Raw genomic sequence first — 12,143 nt, forward strand, 5'->3', positions numbered from 1 at the left:
ACGGCCTGTGATTTGGCCTTCGGGCCTCGACTGGCCCAGTAATGCATTTTGGGCTCATGAGATGTTTGCATCATTTAAAAAATGTACACAGTGAGTTATTTACTTTCTTATTTGACACGCACAGAGAGGCCATAATGCTGTTCTTGGATATAGTGCCGCTGCCAGTTGTGTGAGTCTGGAAAACATGAAGGAAAATATGAAGCCAGGGTAGAGGCCTAGAGGAATTTTGTTTCATTGCCAAGTTATGTTGGATTAACATCAGCATTATTTCCTTGGCATGAATCTGGCATGAAAGATATTAAGTTCTTAGAGTCTGGACCCTGTTCCTCTCTAAATAAAACGTGGAAGAATTTTGGTGCCTGTTTTGTTGTGCAGAACGGGTGGCAGAGCTTCCAGTGGCAGAATGTTTGCATATTTGATAAACTGGTTCCTTGGGTCTCTACATGCAAAGGAATGTGAACGTCCAGGTGCACTTTGCCTATTTGAAAAAAAGGCTCTAGAACCCAGTATGGTGTATGCAGAGTCTTGTATTTCAAATTTTTTTTTTTTTTTTAAAGATTTTATTTATTTGAGAGAGAGAATGAGAGAGAGAGAGCATGAGAGGGGGAAGGGTCAGAGGGAGAAGCAGACTCCCTGCCGAGCAGGGAGTCCGATGCGGGACTCGATCCTGGGACTCCAGGATCATGACCTGAGCCGAAGGCAGTCGCTTAACCAACTGAGCCACCCAGGCGCCCCTTGTATTTCAAATTTAACGAGTAAGAAAGGCACACTTATTTGCTGTTTCGTTCTTCTTCTCAAGCCCAGAAGTATAGAACCTGCCGCGTTTCCTCAAGCGGCCCCGTTCGTGCTCTGCTTGATGGTGTGGGAAGTTGCTGGAGACAGTAGTCGCAACCTTTATCACCAGACCTTTACCACTGTCACTTACGCTGTTACCCTGCCTGCAGAGCGCTGCCTCGAAGTGCAGGAAAACTAGAGCAACCTGAACAGAGAGGCTTCCCATGCACCTCCTTCCAAGTGCCTGTATGTGACTCAGAGTTCATGGTCCTAACTGATAACTGTTAATGGGTGGGGATTCTGCAAAAAAATAATTTTCTCACCTGTAAGATCAGCAAGGGTGAGCTGTGGCAATTTGGGCCAGTGTCTGGAGGCTCTCTGAACCTGGATTTACACTGTGGTTGCATCTCTCCACGTGGTGCCCTACGTCTCAAACCCACCAGGTCTCCAATAGAACTAACTCCTCATCTCTCACACGGCTCTTAACCCTAGGAAGAGTTCTGTTGCCCATGCTTTCTTCCGTTTGCAGATTGAAGACCTACAAGTTGTAGTCTGGGTGACTCTGAAGGGGCAAGTTCATTTGAAAGAGTGCAAATCACATGAATTCTTTCACGTTAGCTGTGCTTTTCTGGGTGCACCTTGAAGGTACTTCATTCACAGTGGTCAGGAATTAGTCGGCAGGAGAGAATGTAGGCACAGACCCACGTGTATGTGAATTTTCCCTTTAGTTAGAAATCTTCACTAGAGCCATTCAGATAACTGGGTGAGATCCTGGCAAGGGAATAATGCTCTGTCTTCTGAAAGTCAGAATGATGTAATTAATGGAAAGGACATTGGTAGAAGCTTGAGAGACTAGACAGTTGATCCTTTGCCTTCAGCACTTATTACTAGCAGTCTGAAGAGGTCTGTGCGAGGTCTGTGCCCTTGATCAAGTCACTTATCTATCTCTGAACTTAACCCATTTGTAAAATAAGGTGACCCCAACGTCTACCCTCCAGGCTGATTATAAGGAGTGAGTGAAGTAGTATTTGTAAGTCAGTTAGCATAGAGTAGGCGCTCAGTAACGGTATTCCCATCCAGGGGCCCCTCACCGTCTTCCCCCCAGTAGAGGAATGTTGTCAGCTTCTGTAACTTGAGAACTAAAGACTGGTTGAGATTCATGTGCAGTGATACTGGAAAGAGGAAACATTATCCTTTGCACAGAGCATCTTTGTGCTTGTTTGATGGACTGTACTAAATATGGTGAACTGTCTTATGATTTTTATGTTATGTTTGAAAAGGCCAAAGATATCTATGAAAGTATAAATTACATGGGAGAATAAAATAAATTTAAAATGTATGAAATGATGGAAATGGGATAAATTTGTGATTCTTAAAAGGAATGGAATTTGGCGTGGTCGAATTTTTAAATGATAGAAATTTTGCATAATGAACTCTAATAACACCAGAAGGAAGTCAACAGAAAGGAAAAACGATTTATTCTAAAATAAAGTATTAATGTGACTATGATACTTAGCACTTAATAAGAGAGAAAAGCATGCTATTTACGTCGGGACAAATATATCCTATTAGCTGTGCAAATGAACCCAAATTTATTATAAACATTTTAAACTAAAATGAAATTAGGTATTATAAAATGTTAACAAAATGGATGCCTTTAAGTTTTGACTTTCTAGGGAGCATCCTGCCCTGGCCATAGGAAACATGGTCTTTAAAGTATACTTTGACCTGGTGATTTGGATAAAATACCACAGGAAACAGCTCCAGAGGGGAAAAGTATAATTTATGCCAGTGTTTATATATTATATGAATATTTATATAAAGTGTGTATACCACATAAGTACATATGCATTAACAAAATGGAATAACATAAAGTTATTCAAAATGATAAACCCACACACTAGTAATATCTGGAAATAGGTTCATGAAATGCAAAAGGAAAATCCTGTTGTGGCCCCTGTTTCAGGGGTATAGTGAAGCACAAGATTGTCAGTTGTTGCACAAGACTTGACAGGATACTGTAGAGTGGGCAGATAGATGACCCTGAGTAAGTTTTGACTAAATAAGGTAGTTTCAGGTAGTCAGTGCTATGAAGAAAAATAAAGAAGCAATAGGATAGAGAGGGATTTAGGACTGCTGGGGAGCCTGTTTTGAAGAGGATAGTAGGGAGGAGGATTGTATGGGCTGAGCCATCAGGATTAAGAAGGAGCCAGCCCAGTGGGGGTGGGGAGGGAGTGTTTCAGGTGGAGGGAGCAGTGGGTTTAAGGGTGTCAGACTGGAATGAGTTTGGCATGTGTGACCAAGAACACACCAGTGTGGCTAAACCTTAGAGAATAATTAAGACGTTTGGATTACAATAGAAACTAAGTTACTACTCTTCTGTGGTTTAAAAAATTTTATTTTTTAGCTGTGAATTTATGGCCAAAATTCAGGGGTATACAAAACAAATGTACATTGTAAGCAAGAACCATAACGCAGATATCTACAGACTCACCACTAGGCTATGAACTAAAATACCTTTAATCCCTTTCATTTTCTGTCTGCCTTGCTGTCCTCAGCCCCCAGTGGTAAACACTCTGTGACTTTTGAGGTAACGATTCACTTGCTTTTCTTTAATTTCGTGACCTATATATACAACCCAAAATATAGTGTAGCTTGTTTTGAACTTGATATGAGAGAACCATACTGTGTGTATTTTGTGTGTGTGACTTGCTTCTTTCTGTCCAAGTTGTGTGATTCATCTGTGTTGACATGTGAATTTGTAGTTATTTTTACCCTATAGTGTATGAATGTAATATAATTTTCAGTTCTATGGTTGATTGGTATTTGGTTTTTGCAGTGTTTGGCTATTTTTGTGATTGTTCTGTTATGGATTTTCTAGTATATGTCTACAAGTGCACATGTGTTAAGAGTTTATTTTGGGAATTTACTTAGAAGGATAATTTCTGGGTTGTAGGATATCATCAAATTTACTAGAAAATGCCAAAGTACTTAAAAAGTAAGTATCCCAATTTTTACTCTTAACCAGCAGTATATGAGGATTTCTGTTGCTCCACATACAGAATTACACAAACACCTGGGCTTGCCAGACTAATTTTTGCCAGTCTGGTGAGTGTATTGAGGTATGTTGAGATTTTCATTTTCACTTATTACCACTAATGAATTTGAGCACCTTTTTTTTAATGTAAAATATTTTTATTTGTTTCCTTATTATTCTAATTCCAGTGTAATTTTTTCATGTGGTTATAGGCCATTTAGATTTTTTTCAGTTCCTTTTGTGAAGGGCCTATTCAAGTGTTCTGTACAATTTTTTATTGGAATTTCTGCCTCATTGACTTATAGCTGTTATTTGTACCTCCTGGGTATGTGCTTATCTTTACTCTTTTTATGTCTTAAAAATTTTTAAAGTTTAACACAGTCAAATTCCATTAATTTTCTATATTAATTTATCCATTGCTTTGTAACAAATCATCCCCAAACCTAGTGGGTTAAACAGCAGACATTTATTTATTTCAGTCTAGACTCGGCTTGTCTGCATTAAGTGCTGCATGGAGGGCAGGAAAGCTAGGCTTCTGTGGGTTGGCCGTCTGACTGATGGGCTAGTAAGTGGGGGGACTGGGCCACAAGTCTTTGACCAACCAGCAAGCTAGCTTGGGCTTGTTCACATGGAAGGCAGAGTGTTCCAAGAGAGTTGAGCAGAGGTGTACAAAGTTTCGGGAGATGGAGGTTCTCAATTAGCACAGTGTCAGTTTCACTACATCCTGTGGGCTGGAAGACCAGCTAGATTCAAGGGGTGGGAAGAGAGGCTCCCCCAGTTGCTGGAGGAGCTGCAGGGTTGCATCAAAAAGAGAGGTGCCTACAAGGAGGGGTGGAGAATTGTCACCATGTTTGTAGTCCATCACAATTTACATTTCAGTGTGTTCTTTTGTTCTATACGCCAAGGGTAAGAAATTAGAATCCTATATTATCCTCTAAAAGTGTTGTGATTTAGCCTTTCACAGTTGTGTCTTTCAATCTCTTCTTTATTTTAATGAGAAAAAGGATTTGAGAAGAGCAAGCTAAACATGAGTTAGAGGAAGAATGAAGTTTCAAAAACCACGATAGCGAGGGGATGTTAATAGGGGAAGTTATGCATGTGTGCGGGCAGCGGGTCTTTGTGCCTTCTGCCCAGTTTTGCTGGGAATCTAAAATTGTTCTAAAAAATATAGTCCTCTGGGTCACCTGGGTGGCTCAGTCGGTTGAGCATCTGCCTTCGGCTCAGGTCGTCGCGATCCCAGGGTCCTGGGACCGAGTCCCGCATCTGCATTGGGCTCTCTGCTCAGTGGGGAGCCTGCTTCTCCCTCTGCCTGTGCTCTCTCTCTGACAAATAAATGAATAAAATCTTTAAAAAAAAATATATAGTACTTTAAGAAAAAAATTAAGAAACAAAACCAAGCCATGACAGTAGCTGAAAGAGCTGATGAGCATGACTAGGAAGTTTGAGAAGTGAGAGAAAGCAGCTTGTCCAGGAGATCATTGGGGAGCCTTTGTACTTAATGATTGGATGTAAAGAGTTGGCAAAAGAAAAAAAAAATCAAGTAGCATTTTCTAATGTAAAAATAAGAATCTTTTGCTTTCATTCCTGTTTAGTCAATGACTAAAATAAAAAAGAAAATTGCTTCTACTATCTCATTAAAAACAGCCCTCAGTTTTTTTACATTGTTGACTTCCCTTTCTTGTCGATATTTATTGTTTGCATGAGTACTCTGACCAGCAGTTATGGATTGCATTTTATTTTTTTTTTCAACTTTTCAATTTGCTTGACATGAAACTTCAACACAATCTGTCGGTATTCACGGTACTGAGACAGGAGGTGTAAGGACTACAGGAGTCAGTGAGCAGCTTCTTAGAAAGTGCTTTAGACCAGTGGCAGGATTGTATCCTGGTCAGGGCATGGCTTTGTGCAGATAGCGCTGGAATAGACTCAAGCCTTTACTGTTGTAGTAACTGTGCAACTTTGTGTAAATTATTTAACATCTCGGAGCTTTAGCACCCCATTGTAAAATGAAGATGATCTTTATTTTATATATGAGTATTGAATGAGATTAAAAAAAAAATCACCTAGCATAGCCCATGGCCCATAAAATAAATGTTACCCTATTTTAGAAGTAGGGTTTTCCATTATTAAGTTCTTTTCCTTTCTATATTTGTATGTACTTCTCATTATTAATTTTTTTATTGAGGAATAATTGTATTAGTCTCAACATAGTGATTCAGTATTTATATACATTATGATATGATTGCTACAGTAAGTCTACTTACCATCTGTCACCGTACAAAGTTATTACAGTATTATTGACTATATTCCTTATTCTATACGTATGTCTTATTTATTTTATAATTGGAAGATTGCACCTCTCAGTTCCCTTCACTATTTCATTCATCACCCCCTCCCCCCACCTTCGGGTGACCATCAGTTTGTTCTCTGTATCTAGAGTCTTTTTTTGTTTTGCTTTTTGTTTGATTTGTTTTTTAGATTCCACATATAAATGAAATAGTGTGGTATTTGCCTTTCTCTGACTTATTTCACTTAACATAATGCCCTCTAGTTCCCTCTATGTTGTCGCAAATGGCAAGATTTCATTCCTTTTTATGGCTGAGTAATAGTCCATTGTATATATAAACCACATCTTCTTTATCCAATTATTTATTGATAGATAGTAAGGCTGCTTCTATATCTTGGCTATGGTAAATGAAACTGCAATGTAATTTTCTACTATTTTCTATTAATCCCCAGTTAAAAAAAAATGAGAACCTATAGGTCTTTTGTAGAATAAATTCTTTCTACCATTTAAGCTTGGCCTTTAGTTACCTTCATGCTCTGTCTTCTATGAAAACTCTGATCCATCTGGGTTTCTCTGGCTGGAGTTTGCCAGTCAGTTAAGGGCATCTGACTGGCTGACTTTGAGCTTTGATACTTTTATATTTGAAACCTTGGCATCCAGCCAGTTCTCATCCAGCCCTGGGAGAAGCCATCAGGTGTGTGTGTTCCTAATCATAGCGTGAACTTTTGAATTGGGCAAGTTCTGACCTGAGTGCTCAGAGACAGGGAAAGCGCTTTGGAGAATGGGAACAATGTGGAGCAGTCACATCTCTGAGGAAGAAGAGGGTAGGGAGGGAGTAAACATTTCTTCAGCACCTGTTCTGTGCTAGAGTATAGAAGCGAAGACAGAAGCATCCCAGAGCGTGCCAAGTTGAGGACAATGAGCCCCTTGGCAAAGGAGTTGGGTTGTGCCTCCTCGTAGATTGGGTGGAGAGCTCTACAGCTCTAGCGACCTTAGGAGGAATGCATTTCTTCTAAACCTGGACTTAAAGCCCCAGGTAACCATTAAATTTTTCTTTCTAGGTCTTTCAGCAGCCCAGCGGAAGTTTGCGCACTCACTCAGAGACTTTAAATTTGAATTTATCGGTGATGCAGAGACTGATGATGAACGCTGCATAGGTATGTAAAGGTGAGGCTTATGGTTTGCCTTCCTTTGCTTTGGCCACCAAATAATCATAACTTTCTCTTTGTAGATGCTTCCTTACGCGAATTTTCTAATTTTTTGAAGAATCTGGAAGAACAGAGAGAAATTATGGTGAGTTGTGGGATGTAAACTAGTAAATTCAACTTTAAGCAGGGAAAATCTGGGTTTAGAAGCTGGTTCTGGTAAAAGTTTTTTTTATTTTTTCTTCTTTAAGATTTTATTTATTTGAGAGATAGAGTGGGGTGGGGGCGGGGCAGAGGGGGAAACAGACTCCCTGCAGAGTGTGGAGCCTGATGCTCCACGATGATGATGCTGGGCTCAGTCCCAGGACCCTGAGATCATGACCTGAGCTGAAATCAAAAGTCGGATGCTTAACCGACTGAGCCACCCAGGCACCCCCCTGGTAGAAGTTTTGATACATTTATCTGCAGATGAAGTAACGCTTAGTAGTGTAAAGAGCCCTGGAGGGGCTTCAGGGGGGTTTGAGGTTTCAGGAGCCTGGATTTCTAGTTTCACAGTGGGTACTGACTGCGGTAAGATCTTGGACAAGTTGCCCGACCTCTAGACCAAGACCCCATAAAATAGTGGGTCAGACTATAGCAGTGCTTTCTAGATTTTTGTTAGCAGCAGAGCACTTTGCTTTAAATTGCGTCTCAGGCAGAACATTAATGTACCCAGAAGATGAAGCAGAAAAACTTACGTAGAGGCAGAGGGACAGCAGAGCAATGTTAGAGCCTGACTTGTACTTTGGTAGATTTTTAGGTTGTGTGAAGGGAGAGAATTTGGGCCTGGAAGTCTTCAGAATCCCACTTTGCCTTGAGATTTGTGATCACAACAGTAATCATAATAGCTGCTCTCCACATGCCTGATGCTATGCTGAGTGCATTGAGGGGATGATTTTTATTTAACAAACACTCAGCAATGGATTTTGAGGGTGTTGAATCATATTTTCTCACCTTTCTTAAAAGCCTCCCTCCTAATGTCTGTTATTCATTCAGTAAAGATTTACAGTAAAATTGCCCCCAGATTATTATATGCTATCTATTCACACTGGTTTTTACAGACTTTAAAAAAATGACAAACTTTTTTTTCCTATGTCCTTAAGAATGAGTACTAGCTAGAATTATGTTAACGTATAGGTGTACAAGTCAGTTTATTTGTGGTTGTAATAATAACACTGATTGGGATAGCTGAGATAGTCAGCCTTTACTCTGTGACTGGTACTGGTTTAAGCTATTAACTATTAATACTTCATTTAATCCTCAAGTCAGTCCAATGATACAGATTCTGTTATCGCCCCCTGTTTTGCCATTGAGGAAACTGAGGGATAGTACCTTGCCCAAGATCACACGGCAGCTGAGAGCTGGAGCCAGAACCAGCCTCTCTGAAACACCCACCATTTTGGCCAGCTTCCTAGATGTTGCTGTAATTAATCTCGTGGGTGGTGGTGGTGGTGGGATTTCTGTCTGGTGGAGTTGCAGTAGAGGAAGAAGGAGCAGGAGAGCACTGATTTTAATTTAAAAGTGACGGGGACATATGTCCTCTAAAAGCCCCAATATAATTTGCACTGTGCCCTATTTCCTGAGATAATTTTTATATATTGTAAATATTGGAGAGGGCAGGTGAAGGTACTGTGGTCACATTAGGTTTTTGTGGCACGAACTGTGACATATTCAATGATTATTTGTGTGATCCCGAATCACTGATTTTTCAGCAGTTTAGGAAAGTCTAAATGTGATAGTGGATAAAAATAGTGCTGTGACGACACAAAGTGGGTGTGGGTGTGTTCTTAGTTTATGTGCATAGGATCAACTTTTTTGTTCTCAGCCCTCCATGATATTTAGTTATACTTTTGGGATCCTGAGCATTCGGCAGATATACATTTGATCTGCTTGTATGTTCCAGTTACTGTTTAGAATCTGAGGACACAGGCAAACCGAGCAAGGTCCCTCATGGAAGTTGCATTATGGGAAGGGGAGTGATAAACATATAATATAGGTCAGGCAGTAGTAAGTCCTACAAAATGAAATAAAACAGGGTTAGTAGCCAGAGTCAGGGAGTGGGGCGGGGTGCTATTTTATCTAGGGTGGTGAGGGGAGGCCTTTATTGCCGAGAACTGTGTGAGGCGTCCCGGCATTTAGGGGAAGAGGGTTCTAGGCAGACTGGTACCTGATTTTAGCTCCACTGAAATACCGCGTGACTGCTTCCTGTCTTGATGTTCTATTTTTGTCTCATATTCCTTGAGATGAATTGACCAGGTCAAAAAATGAACGTGGTCTTAGCTCCAGGCTGTCTGACACAGATAGCATGGTCCTCACAGCTATTATTAGCTGGCATCTTGACTTAATCTTTAGCTGTGTTAGGGATGGATAGGATCTTTTAGATAGAGTGAGGATGGTGGGGCTGGATTTCCAGTACAGGGTAGAAGTAGGAATAGGATGTTGTCTGCACAAGGTCGTGAACCTCAGGGAGGGGTGGGGCAGTATGTTACCACCCATTTGGGGGAAGAGCAACACTTGCTGCATAGCAGGAAACTGTTCAAAGCCAGAAAGCAGTTTGGGGTGGGGGTGGGAGGGAGCAGCTATGACCAACCATAGAATTAAAAGGACACCTAATGCTTTTTTTTTTTCCTTAAGCTTTTTCGTTTGGAAAATTTTGAGCATGTACGAAAAGTAGAGAGAAAAATGTAATTAAACTACGTGTACTCAATATTCAGCTTCAGTTGGTTGCCACACAACCAATCTTGTTTCTCCTGTATGTCTCACTCCCTGCCCCAGTCAGTTTGACAGAAAGCCCGTTATCATATTGTTTCATCCATAAATACCCTACTACAGAGCTCTAAAAGGTAACTCTTTTTGATCCATAGTATCCTCGACACACTTAAAGACAAGCAGTTAATTTCTTAATATTACAGAGAATTAAGCTGTATTCAGAATTTTCTGATACTCATTTACATCCTCCCATAACAGTTGGTTTGTTTGAATCTGCATCCAAACACATTGCATTTGATCGATCTTCCTTCCTTCCTTCCTTTTTTAAAGATTTTATTTATTTGAGAGAGAGAGAGAGAGAATGAGTGTGGGAGGGGGGAAGAGCAGAGGGAGAGGAAGAAGCAAAGTCCCCACTGAGCACGAAGTCTGACGTGGGGCTCAATCCTAGGAGCCTGGGATCATGACTGGAGCCAATGGCAGACGTTTAACCAACCGAGCCACCCAGGTGCCCCTTGATTGATAAGTTTCCAAGTCTTTTTTAATCTGTAGGTTTTTCTTCCTCCTTTTTCCCCTTGATAAGAATTCCTGATACTTTTCTATTCACTTTAAAAGACCTTTAAAATAGTACTACTTCCTGAGTTATGAGTTATAATAACAAAATAATAAAAGCAAAGAAGTTTGGTATTTAACCCATATTGATGTTCTTTTGGTGTTTCTGTCTAATCTTGATCATCAGGGGTCACTTTTTTTAACCATAAAAATTGCATAGAATAATCGCTACTTTCGTTTTAAATAGCTTTGAACACTTAATAAAGAAAACTTTGATGCTTTGTTAGACACTAGCCTTAAACTTTTGAATAAGAAAAGATACCTCTGTCAGGAAGTGCTCAGTGTGGCCCTGGAGAATAGCTGGTAAAAAGTGAATTAAAATCTATTCTACTAAGGGGCACCTGGGTGGTTCAATCAGTTAAACGTCCAATGACTCTTGGTTTCTGCTCAGATCATGATCCCAGGGTCATGATATTGAGCCCTGCATCAGGCTCTGCACTCAGAGCGGAGTCTGTTTAAGACTCTCTCTCCCTCTCCCTCTGCCCCTCCCTTCCTCCCATGCTTGCTCTCTCTTAAATAAATCTTTAAAAAATTTTTAAATTTTTTTAATTTTTATTTTATTTATTCTCTTAAATCTTAAAAAAATCTATTATACTAAGTGTGATAATACAGGAATAGTTGGGGTTGCGTGAAGTGGGGAGCAGTTAAGTCTGTGCTTGTCAGGAAGGACTTTGTGGAAGAAGTTGTATTTGAGCTGGAGTTTGTGGAGCAGAGACACCAGAGGAGGGCCTTTGTATGACAAAGAGACGAGGAAAGTCTTTAAGTAGCTAAAGTGGGAGCCAGTGCATTGTGGGAACTTTTAAAAACTCTTGTTTTAATTAAAATTATTACACATTGGGGTGCCTGGGTGGCTCAGTTGGTTAGGTGTCTGACCCTTGATCTCTGCTCGGGTCTTGATGTTGGGGGTCGTGGGTTGAAGCCCCACGCTGGGTTCCATGCTGGGTGTGGAGGCTACTTAAAAAAAAAAAGAGTACTATGGTTATCAGTATTATCATTAAAGTACCTCATTGTCATCTTTATGTGACATAGTGAAAAACCTACATAAAACACATGTTAAAAAAGTTATTACACATCAGCAGTACAGAGCCACATATTAAAAAAGGAATGCAAAATGACAGCTGTAAAATAGTGGTAGAAATAGTCTAAAATTGGTTCTAAGAATTTAACAAAATCTTACTGGTCACTTAATCTTTAGAAGCAATCAGGGGTGCCCGGGTGGCTCAGTCAGTTAGGCGTCTGACCCTTGATCTCATCTGGGGTCTTGATCTTGGGGGTCATGAGTTCAAGACCCACGTTGGGTTCCATGCTGGGTGTGGAGCCTACTTAAAAAAAAACAAAAACAATTAGTGTTTTCTGAAGTCCTAAATTAAATGATGTTGTACCATGATAATTAGATATTCATAATTAAGACTGAGTCATTAAAACGTGAAAAAATATTTTAAATCTAATCTGTTTTTAGAAGGCAAGGACCAATGTCAAAAAACTTTAAAAAAGCTTTCCATTTCTTAAATAAATGTTAAAATAGGATGCTTGGCTTTAGGAA

At 40.1% G+C, this 12,143-nt stretch overlaps 1 protein-coding gene across 1 annotated transcript in view; it reads left to right on the forward strand.

The window, feature by feature from the left end:
- The window catches only part of ARHGAP10 (Rho GTPase activating protein 10), a 314,093-nt gene that overhangs the window by 74,484 nt on the left and 227,466 nt on the right, over positions 1 to 12,143 (forward strand). The window contains exons 2-3 of the mRNA XM_032412959.1: positions 7,160 to 7,255; positions 7,330 to 7,391. Of these exons, the coding sequence (XP_032268850.1) occupies positions 7,160 to 7,255; positions 7,330 to 7,391 (158 nt within the window). The remainder of the gene's footprint in view (positions 1 to 7,159; positions 7,256 to 7,329; positions 7,392 to 12,143) is intronic.

Source organism: Phoca vitulina, unplaced genomic scaffold (genome assembly GCF_004348235.1).
Source record: "Phoca vitulina isolate PV1807 unplaced genomic scaffold, GSC_HSeal_1.0 scaffold14, whole genome shotgun sequence".
In the NCBI taxonomy this organism is placed as follows: Eukaryota; Metazoa; Chordata; class Mammalia; order Carnivora; family Phocidae; genus Phoca; species Phoca vitulina.